The sequence below is a fragment of the Polyergus mexicanus genome, unplaced genomic scaffold, assembly GCF_030449975.1.
Source record: "Polyergus mexicanus isolate NDT 795.1 unplaced genomic scaffold, iyPolMexi1.0 SCAF_15, whole genome shotgun sequence".
In the NCBI taxonomy this organism is placed as follows: domain Eukaryota; kingdom Metazoa; phylum Arthropoda; class Insecta; order Hymenoptera; family Formicidae; genus Polyergus; species Polyergus mexicanus.
In genome coordinates this window covers 4,864,411-4,886,762 of record NW_027223335.1, presented here as the reverse complement: position 1 = coordinate 4,886,762, position 22,352 = coordinate 4,864,411, and the positions used below count along the sequence as shown (strand labels likewise).

The 22,352-nt window shown below is 33.0% G+C and overlaps 1 protein-coding gene across 2 annotated transcripts in view; it reads left to right on the top strand.

Annotated features, from left to right (window-relative positions):
* Positions 1-22,352, top strand: part of Sm (heterogeneous nuclear ribonucleoprotein L) — a 144,333-nt gene that overhangs the window by 93,346 nt on the left and 28,635 nt on the right. For both annotated transcript variants that reach the window (XM_070308287.1, XM_070308286.1), the window contains exon 6: positions 2,926-2,989. In XM_070308287.1, the coding sequence (XP_070164388.1) occupies positions 2,926-2,989 (64 nt within the window). The remainder of the gene's footprint in view (positions 1-2,925; positions 2,990-22,352) is intronic.

Genomic DNA, 22,352 nt, shown 5'->3' with positions numbered 1-22,352 from the left:
GCGAAATCCAATAAGAAGAGGCTCGTCCGTCGTCGGACGAAATGAGATGCTCCGACGAGGCAAGCGCCTCTTCTCTCCCGCCGACGAAATTAGCGTTTTCGAGTCGCTTGAATAATTCAACTACGCTACTACATAGCGCCGCCTTATCTTTCGACTTTAATCATTTCCCCAGTCAAGTTGCAATTGTGGCAGAAGTCCGCCTCATTTGCGCTACCGCAAGAGAAGTTCAATTCCTCTTATGAATTATAAACAGGTGGAAGAATATGAGTAGAAGAATGTAAGAGATTTTGATATAAATTATGCAATAACAATATATATTTAATAAAATAGATTTTTTTTTTTTTTTTAATGTTTAAGACAATTTAATTTTTATTCTTCTTTGGACTATTCTTTTTTTTTTTCTGTACAGATAGATAAATTTTTATATATATATATGATTTTTTCTATTAAAATATTTTAATAAGTAACATTGTTTTTAGAATAAAATATGCTTATTTACAAATTATTTCGTCATAGAGAATTATTTTGCATAAAATTTTCACGTAACGGGCGTCCGTAGAAATGAACGCTACAAGCGTTGAAACCTTATAGTCGCTTGAACAATTTTCATGCAGCTATTTACAAGTGACGCGATGAAGTACGAAGCTACTTTCTACGTAGATTAACGCCAGGGCGATTAATACCTAAGCGAAGTAAACGGCATTACCTCACCTCGGCACAATAAAGAGGAACTAATTTCGCTCTTCCGGAGGCGAGAGAGAGGATGCAGGTCAGTTTTCTGCATTGCATGCACATAGAGAAAATGAACAAATCCAAAAGATATGGTAGTAACAGCTACATCACGGTTGTATTCTGTTGAATAATTCCCGTACCAACTTCAAAGTGACTTCAATAGCTTAAGTTAGCAATCTGAGCTTCTGAAAATTTTAACGTGGCATAAAACGAGAGAGCTTTGAGAATATGTTACTTACGCAGGCCTTCGAGTATTCCTGTACGTGCAAATGATTTCTTCCTCGAAAGAAACCATATTGATTAGTATTAATAATGTAAAAATAGTTTTACTATTAATAAATCCCATTAGCGCGTATATATTTAAATAAAAAATTATTAATCTTTCATACAGAGAAAATTATCGTGCATGTAACATGTGATACTTTTTTTTAAATTAAAATTGGAATAATTATAATACAATTTCTACAATATAAATCTTATATATTTATAACTAAATTTATATAAAAATTATTGTTATTAAACGTGAAAATATAAAACGGTTTTTTACCGTTGAATCTTTGTAATAGAACCTGGTCTAAATCTTTACAAGCGAGCAAATTTTCGACTACATAGCCTTCTTTGCTTCCTCGATTTTTATTTAAGTCTGTACTTGGCACCAATTCTCCCAAGCTGTCCTAAATTTAAAAAAAAATGGAAGAAGAGAAAGAATTGAAGAATTTGAGAATTAAAATAATGCGCAGCTTATATTAATTAAATTTAGAATAGTACATAGAATTTATACAAAAGAAAGTAATATCCAAAAATCTAAGCCTTGATATCATTGAGCATCCGATGATTTCGTCATTTGAAACTTATTCAGCGGTGTTTCGAGGGAATTTTAGAGTTCTTCTAGAAAAATGTTCGTTTAAATATATTCAATCTTATAATATTTTCCTTCAATCTCTTTGTTGCATTAAATTAAAAATAAAAATTATTTATTTTCTTAATCATGCGTATTTTTTAGATATCTGAAAATTTAGGACCTTGAGACAAAGATTGATGTGAATCGATTAAAAATAAGAAAACGAATTTATCGATGGAGCGTGGAGAAAGCAAAGATATACTTGTTTTTCAGCCTTTATAGCCTTTCGTAAAATGTTACTGCGTTATCACCTGACATTGCCTTATACGACAGCGAGAAATGTAATTGCGCAGTTTGTAAAGTCAAGGTACACAAATGCATGAAGTCGATCCTGCCTTGCAACGAGGTGGAATGCGACGACTTATCGCAGGCGGGCGTTAACTTTTTCCACTCGGCGCGGTTAGTAAAACGCGGCTAAGCTAGATCGCCGTATCTCTCCTGTCTGCGCCACTTGACTTTTCCTCTGCAAGGTTTTACTCGTAGAATTATTATTATTACGGGAGACGACGGCGAGAGATATACCGAAGCGGTTATTCAGCTTGTAGCGTGACGTTTTTACGGCCGTGGAAAGTGCTCGAGAAATGCCCCCGTAGTTACGCGTACGTGTATAACGGATCGCTATTACGATCGACTCTCGAATATGTATCATGCAATTTTTTTTTTTTTTTTCTCGACAAAACTTTTGACGAAACGATCGATCGTTTACGCTTGTACGCTAATTTCGATGTAACCGCGAGTTTCGCAGCGAATCACTGGAGGCTTTCCGGAGAGAGTTGCTCTCTACTTACACTTGGGGATTTACGTCATTTAAGCTAATCGAATTAGTTTTGCCTGTCCGAGAGATTTGCCCAAGTATTCGTTAGATGATTGAGAAGAAGCGCGGATTATTCGTTGCTGTAATCGACAAGGATGCCAGGCGCGCTATACACACTACCTTTGTAAATTGAAATATCGAGTTATGGATAACTAGTTATTTCTCATTTGACCGCATTCAATAGAAACTCAATGTGAAACCATTTCGATAACAAACGCCCGCTTACGTGTATCTATTTGTAACATAATGTTTGCCAGAGTAAAGTTCTCAAAGATCAATATCTATAATCGCAACATTATTGTTTTCAGAAAAAAAAAACTAATATTTCAATGAAACAAAATTCAATTAGCATTTATCTTCTTGTTTTATTTTTTTTTATTTTTCTCTGCTGTGACGTGCAGAGAAAAACAGTTCGCGCATCAATTTACTACTGTGATATTTCAAAACGCATTTAAATATCATTTCTTATCTTTTCCAGCCGACAAAGCTCAACGTCTACAAGAACGACGCCGAGAGCTGGGACTACACAACCCCGACACTGGGTGAGTTCTTTTTTTTTTTTTCCCTCTCTTTCATATCCCTCAGTTCTTTTTTTATTTCTTTCTATCTGTGTTATGTACGTGTAACATCATGACATTACATTCCCCGCGTCTCTCGACATGCGTTTTCAACAATTGGAAGCATGAAAATGTAGAATCGGACAAGCCTCCTGCTATTTCGATAAAAAACTGATGCGAATAAAATAGTGACGTATCTAGATTCTTGCAAATATAAATAATGAATACTAAATTTATTCGTCGAAAGAGATGGGCTTGCCTGATTCTTCTTGTATCGAGATCGTCAATTAGATTACATTCTACAGAAAGAGGCGAACTATATTCAGTTGACTTCTTCTTGCAAAATTTGATCCGATTGGCGACTCTTGTCGCGTACGTGCACATGGAGGATCGTTCCCGACATTGAGCATATCGCGATTTCTCCCCTTTTTCGGTTCTCCATTCGTGTCGTTTCTGCACTTCATTGCACATGATGCGGGAAACCTAATTGGATTAAACGACAGTGCAAAAAGGTTTCGCTAAAACATAGTATTTCTCCTTCACATGTATATGGAATGAAATATATATATTTTTTAAATAATACTAAAAAAGTAATATTCATATTAAAAGAAAATGATCTCTTTGCATTTCTGTCGTTTATATAAATAATCTCACAAATGATTTATCATGCAATTGATCATGACACACAGTACTTTTTTTCAACGGCAGTGTATCTTTTTGTAAATTTTTTAATATTCTTGCGTCAAATTTTTATCGCGCGAAGAATTAAAGAGTCGCGTATTGTATTATTGGCGTAAATCCGTCGAAATTCGTTGATTTTCAAAATGAAAATCCGATTCCGAAACCGCAACCATGGCGCAGTGGGAACGATCCTCGAGCTTGAAATTCGTCATACGCATGAATTCGTCGCGAACATTCACATACCACAGAATCCGATAGATCTATTCATTCTGAAATACGAGAGAGCGTAAGAATATGAAAATGCGTAATGATTCGGACCACCCAACGAGAAACGTATGAATTTTTTGAATCGACGAATGTTGCACACAAGAAAGTTTAGATGTATCATAAAATATATATGTGTGTGTGTGTGTGTGTGTGTGTGTGTGTGTGTGTGTGTGTGTGTGTGTGTGTGTGTGTGTAATTATTTTACAAAAATATTAAATGAATTTCACGTGACAAAACGAACACGCGAATCTCTTATGACTGACAACATATTTTTAAAATTATAAATTCGTATCGCACGTAGTTGCTTCACTTCCGCATTTTGCGCAAAATGTAAAATGCATCTGCAAAGTAATTAGATTTTATTTCAATGCCCACAACGGCTTATATTTAACGTAATATATTTCAGTTAATTTCCCATCGCCCGCAACTTATGTTCGCGAGATTGTTCGCGAAACCTATCCCTATCCCCGTCCTGACTATCTATTTCCAATTTTATGAGAAAGTATATGATAAAATGGGGATCCCATGCTGGCAAATTATTTTTGCAAATCAATTCTCTTGACCAAAGATTAAATCGCATACCAAAGATGGAATGTGGCATAACTTTCGTGTGCGCAAAAGACTGGGCATTTTAGTGGCTTGGAACGTCGCTTGGTCATGACGCATAAATTATTTCGAGTTATCCTGCGACATTAATTACCGCGTTTCTTTCTACCACGGTTAATGAAGATTACTAACGCCATGTGCGAACGCCGCGCTCGACCCGGAGAATTAACGCCATTTTCGAGATAATCGCCTTTCGCGTCGGGCTGCTGCGGTTTCCTTGCACGAATTGGAGCGTTAAATGGCAATTACGCTAAGATAATCTAGCGACGCGAGTTTATATTTTTGCGAGTAAACTGAAGAAACGAAAAATTTCCCGTTGAAATTGAAAATAGGAAACAAAATTACAACGCACAAGACAGTTTTATATTAATTTTCTGTGTATTGCGATAGTATATTAATTCTTGTTTATGAAAACACTTAACAAAATACGAGTTTTTCCATGAATTATAACAAATAGACCATTTTAATATTTTATTAATAAATTAAATTTTACATTAAAATTAAATTATTAATAAATTAAATTTTACATTAAAATATACATACATAATTTAGATATCAACTTTAATTTTTCAATTTATTAAAGAAATTAAGAACGTGTGTGCCGAGAATGTAATAAAAAAATTGAATTTTTGCTAATGAGTATAATATTTCTAAGAATATCTCATCATTTTTTCATTTTAGGAAAACATTAATATAAAAAAAGTTTGGCGTCACGCTGATACCGCTAACGCATGCAACTTGCACATTTAGGGTTTAATGCTAAGAGATCGTCGAGCAATATCTAAACCGGCAATAACTGTTTGAAACACGAAGAGAGAAAGTTTGTGGCGAATTCGACTAATTTTAACTAATACGCGTGAATCCGCACGTATTGATCTCCGTTAGTTAATTGCCGCAAGCAGCAATTGACGGCAAGCAATTGCCAGAAATCGCGTGCCAGGTACAAGCCTTAAACAGAATTTCGGTGGAACGAACGAGGTACTCAAGGAATTCGACCCAATTATAGCGGCTTGACGTTCCGTCACTCGCAGGCGTCATCGACGGCATGCCCTTTCGACTGTACGAAATCTCTCTAGATTCTTGTAGACGCATTTCCGCACTAATTGGCGTCGTTTTCGGACATAACGACGGTATTCGCTTACTAAGAGCTTGATCCTAGGACACCTTTCATTATATTGGCTATGCTCTTCTTCTCTATTACAGTAAATCCCATAAAATTAAAAAGCTTCAAAATTGCCTTTTTATCTAGATTTTACAAAACTGAGTTAGCGCTAAAGAAAAAAAATTAATTGCAATAACATTTAAAATAATCGAAAGAAGTATCAAGTGTGTGTTAAAGTATTTTTACTTTGCATGTAAAGATTAATTTGAGATTAATATTAATAAATATTAATTTTTTTATTTAGTTTAAGTAAAATTTTTCTCTAATTTTAAATTCCTACATATATTTAACATTAAATTTTAATAATAATCAGAGATAGAGAGAGAGAGAGAGAGAGAGATTTTAAGATAATATAAAATTTTAATTATAATTTTAAGATAATTAAATTAAATATCCATGTTTTATAAGAAAAAAAAGTTCTTTTACCAAAAAATTATAAGCTTTTCTTTCGTATAATGTTAACGTATCTTGTATTGTTTAATTCTAGAATAAATTACATTAATCTGCCAAATGCATTTCCGATGCACATCTATCTATTCGGACGGTGAGATAAAATAATAACGGTAACTATTGCTGGATCGATTCCTCGATAGAAAATGCTTTGTTATCACTGGAAGAAACTTGATTACGAAACCCCCACGAGAGTCGCGTCGACAAACCTGTCTACTGAACTAATTACATCGGAGATAGGTCAGGTCGATTGCTGTACGCCTAACCTTTCCATCCTTGCATCCGCATCTCGGATGAAAGTTTCATTAAATCTATAGGCTATATCGCCCAGTTACAACCGCAACCTGTATTTCTGCGAAGAAAAGCGGTAGCATTATTTTTACTCGTCCGAGATGAACGGCATCTTGGACGCTATCGATTCAAACGTCGCCGGTTGAATCATTTATCATGAATTTAAATTAAATTTTGAAAAATAATTAATATATATATATATATATATGTGTGTATATATAAATTTGATATCAATACATTTAGCCATATTTTTATTATCTATTTTAATTTCATTTACAATAGGTAATAGATAGCTCTTGAATATTCAAATTTGATTCTACTTTGACATGAATGATCTACATATCAAAGCGTTTAAATGAATGAAAGAAAGTGACATAATATATTCTTATCGGCGCGATATAATCGTTGCTGATCAAAATACTATCTCTCGATAAAAAGAATAAAGCAGCGATTGCGTTACCGCAAATATCTCGACCGAAAGATTAAAATGAACCAATTTAACTCATCTTTGTTATTTTAATCAACCGCGTATCTAAGAGAGAGCACACAACATATTGTGCAACAATGACACACTTCCATCTTTGCGATTCTCCGGGCGATTAAAACTCGCGATTAATCTACTGTCTGTGTCGTCTACTCAATTATAAATACAGAAATAGCTTTCGGCCCGACACCGCGATCAATCCCCCCCCCCATCGCGTTACACTCAATTTTCTGTCATCGCCAACGCGAGGACCGATCCGGTATTTCGATTTGGCAACGGTATTCAACGACGACAATGTCGTCGTCATCATTGGCTCCTCGTTCGTTTGTCCATTCGGTGTGTATAAATGTCGACGCACAAAAGATCGTCGTCGACGTCGGCGAACAAAGCCAAGTTTGTTTCGAGAAAGTGAGAAGGGGCTGCGAGATGTGATTTTATTATGTGACGCGCGCGAGCGATTCGAGCACACGTTTAAATAGGCGTTGTCTCAATGATAATGGATATAAGATTCCATTCATTTTTGTTTCTTCAAGATTGAAACTTTAACGTCGGAGAAATGTGAAAGCGAGAATTCTTAGAAAACGCGCAAGTTTATTTAATAAATTTTCATCAATAGAAGCATGTACTTTTACTTTTCAAAATCCTCATTCTTCAATATGTTCTACTTTCTTTTTTACTTGAACGGAAACGAAAATACAGTATATTACTTGCCGAGAGAAAAGCATCTGCATTTGACAAGGAATATTTTGCTTTGTCATCTTAATGCATTCATTTATAAGAAATTTATGAATTCTCCTTTTAATGCATCTCGTTTACTACATCTATGAAATGTTCATGTTTTTCTTTTTCTCAACTATCTTCGAATCGAAGTTTCTACAAGTTGCTAAAACGAGAGAATATTTAATTATGTCACCGTCACTATTTTTGTAATTACCAAATTTTATGTGTCGCCATGTAACGTAATTAAAAAATGTATGCAACAAAATTTATCTTGAAATATCTCAATAAATTATAACAAATATCATTTCGTATCGATAAATGTATTGCGCATACACATAGCATTGAATTAATTTCTGCCTTTCACAATAATATGTTATTAAAAAAAAATATATATTAAAAAAAAGAAAATATTTTAAAGTGTACCAGTATAGTTTGAATACCTACTAAATTATGTATCTCGCTTTTTGCATTAAATATAAATATGAAATATTCACCGCGAATTGTATATCGTCTTATCGTCATCATATCTGCGCGGTTAATCTCTATACAACTGACGTACCGATATTATTAGTATTGCATACATATTTTCCATTTAAAGTAAATTTCTGTATATGATTATTTCGGACCCGTTACGTGTTATATGAAGTTTATATTGTGAAGTTGTGCTAAGCTCTATAAATTTCCAGAGTAATTACTTTAGGGTGACGTTAGTAGACATTTCTGGAGTAATAACTTTCTCGCGCATTGCAGCCTCCAAATTAACAAACTTTCACGCTAATTGTTTCTGATGCAACGCTATCGCCAAATACACCTATACTGCCGTTCCCCGTATCATTGAAATTTTGGCAGTGGCCTGTAAATCTAAATATATAGCTTCGAGATAAGCGTGTTTAATCGAGATCTCCGAATTTCTGGAAAATCGAAGTATTGTATAATAAATTGCTAATATTCCATAATTTTTTTTTTTTTTTCAAATAAAATTATAAAGCATGTATATTACAAGCATCGAATTGAAATTTTAATATTTAATCAATTTTTTTCGATAAATTTGATTTCAATTATTAGCCTACTACAATTTATTATTCTATTTAATATTTAATTAAAATGTGACGATTAAAGGATTATTTTCTCATCCTATTCTTCGATATAACGAAATAGAATAAATAAAGATAGCGAAGATTGCTAAATTGTTTAAATTTGATCGTAATGAGTCGTGTCTAAAATCGTATACGTGGAATAGATTTTGCGGTCCGGAGTTAACTTTGTCGCAGTAAAAGGAGATGGAAGTATTTCGTATGCGAGACCAGAAAGCCGTTGCAGTCGCATCCATCGGATCTAACAATAAGTATAAATCTTTTCTTATATACCGGGAGAGATTTAAGTTTGCGCGACGCCCCGCGAAGGCTGCGGAGATGCCTCCCCGGTCGGGGAACGGAGTAAACTCTCGGCTTCGCGGAGGGTGATGAAATAAAGACGCGGCGGAATGGATTGATCCTTTGCATTAAACTTTAAACTGCAATTCAGCGATTCTTCACTAGCGAAGCGGAACGCGTGGAACAAATGGCGCGAGAAATCGGGAGAGGTTGGCCTGGCGCACCATCGTAAGTTTAATGCCATTCCGAGATCTTTTTGATACCTCTCGGGAACGGAGGTTTCTATAACGTCGGGGATGTTATAAAATAAAACGTCAATCTCAAGGGTTATCGATTAGGAAATGGGCTAGTAGGGGATGTAGGCCGCTGTAGAAATAGACGGCAATATTTTCGGAAGATATTTTGAAAACAAGATCAAAGAGAGAGAACAAAAGGATACATATGAACAAGCGTATTATTGGAGCATGATGCGTAATTTCATGGTTGAAATGTCTTGAAAACGCGAAAATTTACTATTTAATTCGATAAAGGATTTAAAGACAATATATACAACTAAATCTGAAATAAATTTTTTGTAAAATTTTAATTGTACCGTCAATTAGAGACAAAATAATTAGATGGATTGATCTCAAAAGATATTGTCGCAACATTACACGTTTTTCAATTACACTTGCTAATTTACTTAGAGAGATCGCTGATGGATCGCAAATAACTTTTATAATCCTAGGATGCTCCGCAAAATTTTCTTTGTATAAAACGACCTGACGAACATAAGCGAAACGAGAATATCGCGCTGTTATAAATTTGTGCGTTTCCTTCTTACAAGTGAGGGGAAAAAATATAATCTACGATCGCGATGTTGCTAAGAGAGTAAGGGGGTTAATCACCACTCAAGTCAGTGAAACGATAGTGCTGATTTATAGGCACGCGGATCGCAGCTGCGACGCGTCAAAGTGCAACAAGATATGCGACGTATGCGTTATGACTTATGACCGACTGTCCCCGTTCCTCGAAATTCGCCCGACATTCGAGTACCGCGGAATATCCTTCTGTTGTGCGAAACACGCAGAAGTCTCGCGGCGAGTATGTCAGTGCGTCTTTATTGGGGGGGAGATTTATGAGAGTTCACTACGAGTCCTCACGAGAGACGAGTGTGTCCGTTAACGAGCAGAGTGTCGTCGCGATTGCGGGACCACTTTCTAAAGAAACACTTTGAGAGCTACCGACTGATGCTCGCCCAGAAGATCGTTTAAGCGCGACGTGATAATAAGCGATCACACGAGAGATCGCACGTCTTGCGGCTACGCCGATCATTCCTCGGGCTGCGCAAATAATTTTCTATCGGGAAAAGTTACAACGTGTGCTTCTCTGAACGAGAGAGAAGTCCAGTTTAATTTCATTTACGGTAGAAGCAATATTATGAGTATAAACATTGAATGAATTAACGAACTGGTTGATTTGAATCTCTTCAAGCATCAAAGAAAACTAATTTAAATTTGCTGAGATAATACTGATTAATTTAATAACACTTCGAGTTGTGCAAATTACTTATAAATATCATTGACATAATTATCTTTTAGATAATATATTGTGGTTGAAGAGAGATAATATATATTTATAATATTTAGAAAACGCTCAATTGAATAATTCATTTATACACATAACTATGTGTTGTGCAACAAGTCTCATTGTAATCCCCAAATAATAACATCGATGTTTGTTACGTATTATTAAGGATCTCTTTATATATATACATAAGTGGATTAAATACTTATTGAAGGCTTTATGTACACACACACACACACACACACACACACACACAAAATAGATAATTTAATTAATATAACTTTAAAATTATTTTTTACGTCATCCTGGATTATAGCAATCGTATTTAAATGAACACAATTCGATAGATTATACTACGTATCTATATTGAATATTTTTTATTCTGCTTTTTTCTCGCGGTAAGTTAAATAAATCATCGTCACGGTGGCTAACGAAAATCATTATACTTTATGATTATTACAAATGCTTAAAGAAAATAAACTCTTTGGCTAGTCGCGACATTGCATTTTATCGAACGATGAGTAAGATGACAGGAGCTTATTTGTTCTGAAAACAAGCATCGGTAACTGGTTCTATCGCATCGAAAATAATCATATTCCAAACCCAACGGATATGTTCTCTGACCTAAAAACTACATTGCGTTTCTAACAAGTCGCTACTAAGCCTACTTCATGAAATCTAAATCATTTTATGTTAATGTCTATATTACAATTATTTCAGTTTTATTGGATACTTTATTATATGAGATACACATTCGTGCTTATGAAGTTAGTTTATAGTCGAAAAATTTAAAAACCGAAAATATACATTTGTCTTTATTCTACTAATTTAGTGTACATTTTAAGAGAAAATATATTACAGATATATTCGAGTTATTACAAATATATTAATATTACTATATAAATATTACAAATATATCGCAGATATATTCGAGTGACAAAAAAGGAAAGGAAAAAAAAAAGACGCTATCTTCCAACTTTCAGCAATCATGACAATCACTCTCATATACGCGAACGGTCTTATTTAATAATTCAGATTCAAGTAAATTGATTTCGTAATATAATTTTTTGGATTTTATGAAATAATGCGGAATTGAACAGTCATATAGCAGAGTATAACGGCCTTGTATTGTCGACCTTGGGTCTTATCTTATTCCGTATGCTTCGATTTAATGCCTAGCGCACAGTACTGACGGGTCCATTTGTCTAAAATGGAGCGGGTCGCGTACACACAATGGGACCGGTATTTCCGTACGAGCGTCGGCGTTCCAATAAGAGATGCCGTCACTTTGAATTAGAATTCCCGAAGCGACGAGAGACATCGCGGCAGATTTGCGGCAGCATGCCCAAGTCATAGTCGGCCCCCCTTCTATTTGCCCGGATTGCGGGCACACGCGTGCTCGCACTTAACACACAAGCCCTTTGTTGTTATTTCGCGAAATTACACGCACTAGAACTCGATCATTTAAGACAAAGTGAAGACGAAACAATAGAGAGAATGCAACCGGCAATTATCCAACGAATTGAGAAGCTATTTTATTTTCTAACTTTACCAAGATAGCATTGCATTCGTGCAGCATCTCGTGTTGTATTGTACTATGTATATACAAAGTATCCCGTCAAAAGTGGCCACCCTCTTGTATCTTTTAAGCTAAAACAGATAGACCGTAACAAATATATATTAAATTAAATGGTTCGAACTCTATTGTGAGCATAATGGTTCCTTCCAAATGTTATCTGTGTTAACGAACGGAGAGGTATGCAATTTTTTTTTTTTTTTAATTTTGATACGATGAAAGTTGTAGCGCTGTTTGAAACTTATACAACAATGTCTGATATAATGTAAATATTTTACATATTATACGAGTTTTATCAACTTGAAATATCGCGGGCGACGTCTACCTTTTTACTTTCTGCCCTGCGGTATGGCCAACTTCTGACTCGTGCATTAGAAATTGACATATGTCATGTTGTGTCATTTGATCATAATATTTAATCAGAAGTTGGCCATATCGCAGGACCGAAAATGAAAAGGTAAACGTCGCCCACGATATTTCAAGTTGATATAAAACTCGTATAATATGTAAAATATTTACATTATGTTATACATCGTTGTATTCATTTCAAACAGCGCTACAACTTGTTTCATATCAAAGTATTCACATTATTATAAAAAAATTATACATACCTCTTCGTTCGTTAACACAGATAGCTTTTGAAAGCAAGCACTAGGCTCACAATAGAGTTCAATCATTTAATTTGATATATATTTATTACGGTCTATCTTTTTTCATTTAAAAGATAAAAAGGGAGTGGTCACTTTTGATGGGACACCCTGTCTAGAAAAATATTTAGATTTCAATATTACAATATTAGTATGAATCAGATTGCTATATTAATCTAAAGATAAATTTTGATCGGTATAAAAATTTCTTATTACATAAAATTTTCCCGTCTTACTTTAGTACACTACGAGAAGTAATCTACAAGAAATAAGACAAAGAAGCTATTATAGAAATATAGGTACAATAACATTTTTAGTATCTTTGTACAGACAGTAAGCTAACTGCCAACAATCTGTCAACAGAGACTTATTGTTAGATTAAAGTTAACTAAATATATTCTACTTCATTCGACGCGGAATGAGGAAGAGACGGGTGTGTTACGGTGAGACAAATCACACCGGGAAGTTTCTGATTCCGATCAAGATCGGCGTCCGAACGAGATAGTGATTAACGACCGAAAGTTTAGACGCGAACGAACATCTCCCATTCGAATTTAAATTTGTAACTTGTCAGAGTACATCTCCGTCAGACCATTCAATCAGTCAAATTCTTTGCTCGTTTTTCCCAAACGTAAGAAATAAAAGGGACAAAAACCTCACGAATCTAGTGACGAAATGAGAGGTAATCGTGGATGGCGTGTGTGTCAATCTGCTAATCCCATCCTAAGCTCGTCACCCGTTCTCAAAGTATCCTTCGTATTTCCGTTATTCGCGTTCTAGGTATTAATTTTTGTACTACAATTTTTTAAGTTGATAATTTTCTTATCAATTTCAAGAATATTTTTGTTAAGATTTCGAAATTACTGGTGCATAAAATTATCATATATATATTAAATCATATAAATCATATAAATTCGTCAAATACTATAAGAGGATCAGATATTTATATTTTATGCAATAAATATAATAATTGATTAATATATTAATCACACATGGATTTGTTGTGTATATACATAATTATATTTAAATTTGCTTAAAAAGGCTAGGAAATAATATATAGATTTATTCCTGATTTGTTCTGATTGAAAATATATATTGATTAATATTTTTAAAAATTATTTTTCTCTCTCCCTCTTTTTACTTTTCTCTATAAAATAGCATCTCTTAGAAGAACATCTTGTAATTTTTTACCATCTTCGTTCATTGCAATCGAGATCGAATATAATGGCTATATTCCGTGCGAGTACTAATCATCACCGATGAAAGTTCTTGCCATGAAAATCTGGCCGGACACAAGAAACTCGAAACTGAGATGGTATTACGGCGCGAAGCGACCACATTCCACGATAGTTTGTGTCACTTGGTCGGCACCACTGCCATTTTAACTTGGCAAGTACGGACTCGGTTTTCGGCCAATCTACCGAAGAGAGGAGCCGATCTCTTCTTGCATCCACAACCGCGAAAGCCACGCATCTCTCTCGCGCCAGCCCGCTGAACTTTCGGACAAATTAGCAATTTGCCAGCAACAGACTCCACCCTGGTCCCGAAGCGCCGATTGGCACTCGTGAGGTAATCACCTCGTGACCGAAAATTGCGAACCGCCTCTATTCGTCGTGTCGTCGTGTCGCGTATACCACGTTAGATATACAAAGTGTCCCTGAGCAACAACACTCCCCTTTGGCCAGTAGACACTATTGTATGTATGTGTAGCCTAATATAGATTCATGCGCGGCTGGCCGGCAAACTTTAATTATATGAATATCACGAATTTCCGTTTTGAGAAAAGATGTTACGCAATCCCTGTTATCATCGCGAAATATTTTTTAAACACAGATTTTTTGAATTTTCGTGAAATATTATTATGGTTGTCGAATTATATTAAAATTAAAATTGAGTTTTAAATTAAGAATTCCATAGTTCCAGAATTCCACATTTTACAAACGCGATTTTTCTTCAATTATTCTTATTATTGCGTATCTTTCAATCGTCATAAAATTAGATTTTTATTATGTATTTTTAAAAAATATATCATCTATAATAAATTTAATTATTATTTGTGTTTGTGTGTGTGTGTGATATAAAATTAATTATATATTTTCTCACTCATTTATTTCTCTCATTCAATAATATCAGAAAGCGTGGGATTTAATTTAATATAATGTACTTCTTACCGACAAGTTATCTTTTCATTGGAAACAGTCGACGATGCAAGAACAAAATTGCAACATTTCTCTCTAATCCTACCTTTCATCATCGCAATGAGTTGTTATCAGCTTTACCACAATGGTGAGACACGTAATTACAATTTTGTTGTAGAAACAGCATTGCAATTGTAAAATACTTATGTCAAATTCGCAATGATTACAATAGTTTATTATTAATATAATTACATAATTTTCTCTTGTATTGTATGACTGTTATTATAAAATGCGACATTATAAGAGCAAATGAATAAAGGAAACATACTGTAATTTCGTAGGAGTTATTTATGGTATCAATTGCATTTTTTTATATCTTATAAATTTTCATCCGACAAGAGATGTATTTCTCTCTCTTTACAGGATTTTCACTTCTACTTATCAATCGCCATTTTCTATAAAAATATAATAAGTTCGTATAAAAAAATATCAGCTTTTCTAGATTAATTTATCATAGTAGTAATCTGGAAAAATTCCTGAGTTAAGAGCTCTTTATCAACAAGAATATATTATCAGAACCATTTATCTTAAAAGCAAAGTCGATGGTGTCGAAGAGATTTTTGTCGTTTATATAATTTATCATATTACGGATATTCTCTCGTTAAGTACACCGACGGCTTTTTTATGACGCGCTTAACGAACTGTCGTAAGAATTGTTTTTAAATTGATTTTTAAATCATATGTGGGATGTTCTAAGAATAATATTATTTTTTCATTTACAAGTTTTTATATAAATTAGAGAATTTGATTCTTCTTTAATATAGATATATTAAAACATCGAATCATTGATTTATATATGAAAGACAGAGAGACATACGCGCGAGAAGAAGCAATAACTTTTGAAACGATATATAGATGTGAATTATATCACTTTTTTTTTTATTCTTCGATACAATTTAGATCGACATTTTTAAGAAATAAATTCGACTTCTTGTCATTATTCATAGATTTTTAATTTTTAAATATCTTAGGATATATAAACATTTCCTGATATTTTCTAAATAATAAAATTTAAACTATACTTCTAAAGCGGTTTTTTTCTTCTTTCTATTAATGATGTCAAATATATCTCTATATCATTAAGCTCAGCGTCCAATTTTCGCGTAAGAGCTAACTCAAAGGATTTTCTATTATAAAGGAAAAGGGATGAGTCCGAGCCACTCTGTATTTTTTCGTAATTAGATCGTTTAACACCTGGCTCCCGTTTACGCTTCCAGGCCATCATCTACGTCAACCATAATGCTCAATTACTGTGTAGTCGCCTTCATAAGGCTGATATCGGCGCTCGCCAGGCAAGCTCATCAAATCATGTGTACGCAATTTTCGTGGCAATTGTGAGAAGATCGTAGCACGAAAGATAGTATCCGGTAAAAAAAAAGTCTTCACAATTCGACGATATTACTACAATATATTGGAAAAATCCAGTAATGAATGGATTGCACTCACAGTCATTATTTTTGTCTTTTATGCCATGACAATTTTTCGATATTTTACGTTATAGTATATTTGAAGCTTTAAGTAGATACTTTTAATAAAATTAATATTTTTAATTTGATGGGGACCGTAAAGAAAAAGCTAAAAAGCTTTAAAAAAGTCGAGAATAAATTTCGTAAATTATATTGGCAAGAAAAATAATATGTTTTTTTGCTTTGTGTACGCACACAATTTTTAGAAACATTTTATTATTAAAAAGAAAAAACACACATATATGTGTTTATGCGTTAAAATATTGAAGTATCTACTTTTTTTCATTTTAGCGCTCATACTATTTTCTAAAGTATTTTTCTAGTAAGATTTTTCTTATATAGCAATTCTATTACGATTATTATTGTACATCATCCGTTTATATCGAAAGACAGTCTGATAATTTTCACATGCTTAAGGTACTTTCAAACCTTAATTATCTGTAGGACGAAATTTGAATTAATCTCCCGGGCAAGAGTGAAGTCAAATCGTACCGATCGTGATATCGCCAAGTATGGCATGTCGGAAGTTTTTTCATCGGTCGTGATGATGGCCAGACGCTTCCAATTGATCTCGATAGCGTGAAAATTCTCGCACTCTTGCTCGCAGCTCACGTAGCTCGACGAAAATGTCTTATAGTAGCACATTATTTCGCCCTTTTACCGTATCGCAATTTCCGTATCGTACATGTGCGCTGAGCGCAATGCGTTCCCTCTGTTCTCGCATACATAGTTCATTTCCACGGGAGAATATCGTCGACAACGGAATTTCGTCGCCTCGTGATAAGAGAAGACGAAGAGGATCTGACGACTAGAAGCGCTGTCTAGTCAGGTATACACGGTGCTTCTCTTTTCATGTAGGCATTGAATTACTGGGGCGAGTAAAAATAAGAGAATTATGCGTGACGAAATATTAACGATCGACACGTTTAATTCTCAATCATTACAACAGAATAAAATGTAAATTTAAAATCTGTTATTGATTTAATCGGTATTGATTATGCTAAATCATTCTCATGTATCAATTAAAAATATTTCAAAAATTATCAAGATTATTCAATATTAAAAGCATTTCGATCTATCGATATTGGAAAAGTTTCCTTACCGATCTTTTTCTTTATTTTCTTTTGCAGTAAATGTCATTCGTCAGAAAAGCAAAATAAACATAATATTACGATTAGGATAGAAACTTTCTTTTTCATCTTATTCTAATAATAACATAGAGTCAGCATCATATCTAGACATTTGCTATTTCTGCGAGTGCTATCTGCAAGTTAGACATTTTCTTATGTCAAGCACACATGTTATCCTGTTATATGTATACCGTGCCCAGAGAGAAAATAAATTGAACAATCCAGCAATTTTCTAATTAAACAGCGCAAGGAAAAAACGGAACGCATCAGGACAGTGGATATCATCAAACTCATTCTTAATCACAGTTGTGGAAAGCGTCCATAAATTCATAGTTTCGGTGGAAACCACCTGCAGGTCGGCCGTACATCACGCCCGCCATTCTCATGCATTACCCACAGGGGAGAGATAAATTGGCGGAAAATAAAACTTTACCCCCTTTAGGACTTGTGATTTTAATTAAACCCCGTCCCGGCAAATAATTATTAAAATAAGCTTGCGATTAAGCATAAAGCGCAGCATAAAGCGGAAAATAATACGGAATTATTTTCGACATGATTAGAAAGTGAACTCATTAGAGTAAATGGGGTAATAAGCCGAAACAACAAAGTGAATAATTTTAAACGGGAATTTATGGAGAGAAATGTTTTAATTATTAACCTTACAAGTATATTAAATAATTATTGATTATTTGTTTTTTTTTATATGAATTTTTAATTATAATTTTTCCTAATTCCATAATTTTTGTGTATGTGTATTATCAAAGTACTATGTTTTCAAGAATATATATTTTCGAAAACAACATTTTTTTGGCTTTATCTTTACTTTTGATGTAAAAGTCGATTTAAATGACTTTTCAAAGCTCTTTAGTGTTATTAAACGGAAATTATACTTCTATTCCACATACATATATGAATGATGAGTAAAAGGAATTAAAGAGGGACGGTCGGATTTTAAATGGAAAAAATCTATGAATTAAAATCTATCCACTCGCTTTAATTTACTCCACTAATACTCTCCCGTCATCGGGAGAAATTGCGTTCTGAAGTTTCAGAGTAATTTTGAGAAGAGCAACGGTTTATAGTTACCCCGAGAAATACGACTATGTCAAATTAAATATTCTGCTGCGATATTAAATCGCGGACGAAAACGTAATATCGGGTTGCACGCGAAAACGAGTTTTACATCTTGCGATGCAGCAAAGAAACATTTTATTTTAGATTCTATGAACAATCGTGAATTTATAAATTAATTTTTTATTTGATTTTTGTAATGAATTATATTGTAACGTCATTATATACATATCGTAATATCGTTATTATACCAGACATATCTAACACAACTATCTCTTTTAGGAAATAAAATAATTTTATGCTGCAGCTATTGCATTGAATTTCTCAAAGGCTTTCATTAAAAGGAAAAACAGAAAGAAATGAGTGTCCTTGATTTTTTAACAACTGCAAAACTTTATACAATCGCTGCACTGGCCATAATAAAATATCGTCTTTTGTATTTATCATTCATTCAATTCATCCGTAAATAGATTCAAAGCGATATTTTCTTGATAAATCATTAGCAGAAAAAATTTATTGTATGCTTATGTATAGATATATGAAACAATGAAGTTGTAGCTTAATTTGATATTTCGTACATTCATCATTTATTTCGTTACAATGGAAGCAGCTAAAATCTTTTCTTTGATTTTTCATTAATAGTTCTCAGTCCCCATAACCGTCAAATAGATTGATAAAGATTTCGGACTGAATTTAATCGCGTACGAAGAACCTAATAGACATGATTCTCCTGTTGAAATCACTGGACTGGAAAGAATTAATCATAGCCGCCCCATTCTCTCGTTTTATGAGTTTGCAAATGAATATTTGATTACTGCGGCAATTAATGTCTTCTCCCTCTTCAGGATTATAATGAAACCAAAAGTTACGTTTCTCAAATAAATTATCATCACGATGTTACCACAAATTGCAACAAAGTATTTATTTTTGCCACACGATGTGATCTTTATCTCATTAACTGTTTCTTTCAAACGATTTTAATCAGCTTAGTAGTAAATTCTGCTACTCTTTAATTAATTATACTGGGATTTTCTTGCCTTTTCGCGTTGATGATATACAATACATATAAAAGATATAAGAAGTAAAAATGCAATTATGCGAACATGTGGTAAATAATCTATATTTTTGCAATGTTATAAATATTTATGTTGTTACAATCTCTTTATGGAGAAGATATTAATATTAATAATATATTAATAAAATCTTTTGTGTCCAAAACATGCACGCAGTTAATTTCCTAATTAAAAATACGATATTCGCGAAAGGTGGCATATTATATATTGTAACATTTTATTTGTATAAAATGTTGCATTTTAATGATCACATATTACATATTTTATCATTATAAAGAAGAAATATTTTTAATTAGATCGCAAATGAATAATAGATTTGCGCGTGTCTATGTATTATATATCTATATATATGTGTGTATGTATGTGTGTGTGTGTGTGTGTGTGTGTGTGTGTGTGTGTGTGTGTGTGTGTGTGTGTGTGTGTGTGTGTGTATGATATATATATATATAGTAGCAATTTTTTAGAATTATTTAAAGCTTTACGTTTCATGAAAATTGTAAAGAACATTTATGAACAGATAAATTTTATTATTTTATAAACAAGGTTTTTTTTATCGCGTTTATATAATAAATAACGTGTGTGATAAAAATAATAAAAATTTTTCTCGGATATTCTATTATTATATATTTTAAATTTTCAATATATATATAAAAAAAAAAAATCTACATTTAAAGAGATTAACAAAATTTATAAAAGTCTATGAAGTGTCTCTTTAAAAATTAGACACGATTTTTCTATTCTCTAGTTTCGTCTTATAAAAATATGTATTTAATTATTTTACGTCTACGAACATATTATCGAGAATATACGTGAAAAAATGCGGACGGGTCGAGTTTGCAAAATATCGCGATATTGGCGGGATAGCAAAATAAACAAACGCAATGCTTATTTTGGCGTTATCAATATTTCGAAATATGGTCATCAAATCTCTCGCGAATATTTTCTCTCCGATATATGTTGGCACTTTGTGCTTCGCCATATGTTGATACAATCGATAGATGCGTGCGAGCGTATATTATCAATTTTACGATTGCTTGTGCAATTTTCGAAGTGCTACGTGTATTTATTTTATATATGCGATACGTGCGAGTTCAAAAATAATGCTTTGAAAATTCAGAGTCATGATTTATAAATTTGACATTTCTTTTTTTTATCAGTTTTTAAAATTTGCTAAACAAATTCAAAGGTGTTACGAATGTTTTGGTTTTTTAAAAAAGTATACAGAATTATATAATATAAAATTATATATACAAACTATGATATATATATATATATATATAATTATATTTATATGCAAAATTAATAATCTTTCCTATTTTTGTTTTTATATTTATATTGATTTTTCAATATTTGCATATTGCTCATTATAATTTACATAATCGGGTTACTATCGTGTAATTCGTAATATGTTGCCCGTTATTTTTAATAGCGATAAAAATTGTCTCGATACCATGGTAACGATACCATGATCTGAAATATTGCCAGTGTGTCTATGTGTATGCATTATTAATACCTGATATGCAGTTGAATAATGTTGAAACTTAATTCGCGAACATTACTTCAACTTTGTTGCTCATAAATTATTGCCACTATGATGTTTTTATTACATAAAAAAAAAAGAGGAACTCCAACTATAAAATTCTCTATAACTCTAAACTAATCCATAAATCTTTTATTAATATATCATATGACTAAGAGAGTGATATGATTAAATATTTTTAACACTGCATTATATTTTTATGTCTTCTGTATTTTTTTAAATATTTTTTTTATTTTAAATCGTTATATACATAGTGATACGCGCAGCCTACAATGTATTGTCTATATATAGCACTGTTGGCGCATTATTAACGATTTTCTGACGCGAAATATCTTTACGGTTTATGTATACGCTGATGGTGCGTCGCAATAAATTACGCATTTCGCGTGTTTTTTTATGACACCGTTGTCGGTTTCAATTATACGAGCGCGAGCTGGCCATCGAGATTTGACTGTTTACGACGCCGATGCGGTTTCACCGTCTCACCAAATGTACATATGAATGTATACAACGAATAATAAACGCGAAACGTCACTTAACAAAAAATATAGAAGACTCGAAAATGATATTTTTCATTGCGTTTCTAGATAACGCTTGTGGTAAACAAATCCGCATGCAGCAAGGATTTTCAAATTATTTTTTATTCTTTGTAATAATTTTTGAAAATCTTCCCATTTTAGAAATTTATACAGTTCGTACCATTTCTTCCGACAAAAATTTGTTGCAAAATATTATATCCGAAATTCGCGATTCGCAAATTAGATTACAATCCTCTGTTTCAACTCAAATCGATGAGTCTCGCCTAATGGCCTTTTAAAATATCAGTTTTTATCATTTCTTGGAAATTATTTGGAATCAACAAAACAATCAAACAAAACAATATATCCATGAAATAATATAGGAAAGAGGGAAATTTCTTTTTCCAAATTTTTTTCATTAAATTTTCATGATGTTAACATTTAAAAAGTCATCCATGTCTATCATGAAAAATTAAATTTCTTGCTCTTGTCTCGAAATATTTAGAGAGCTGAATATACGAGCAAATAA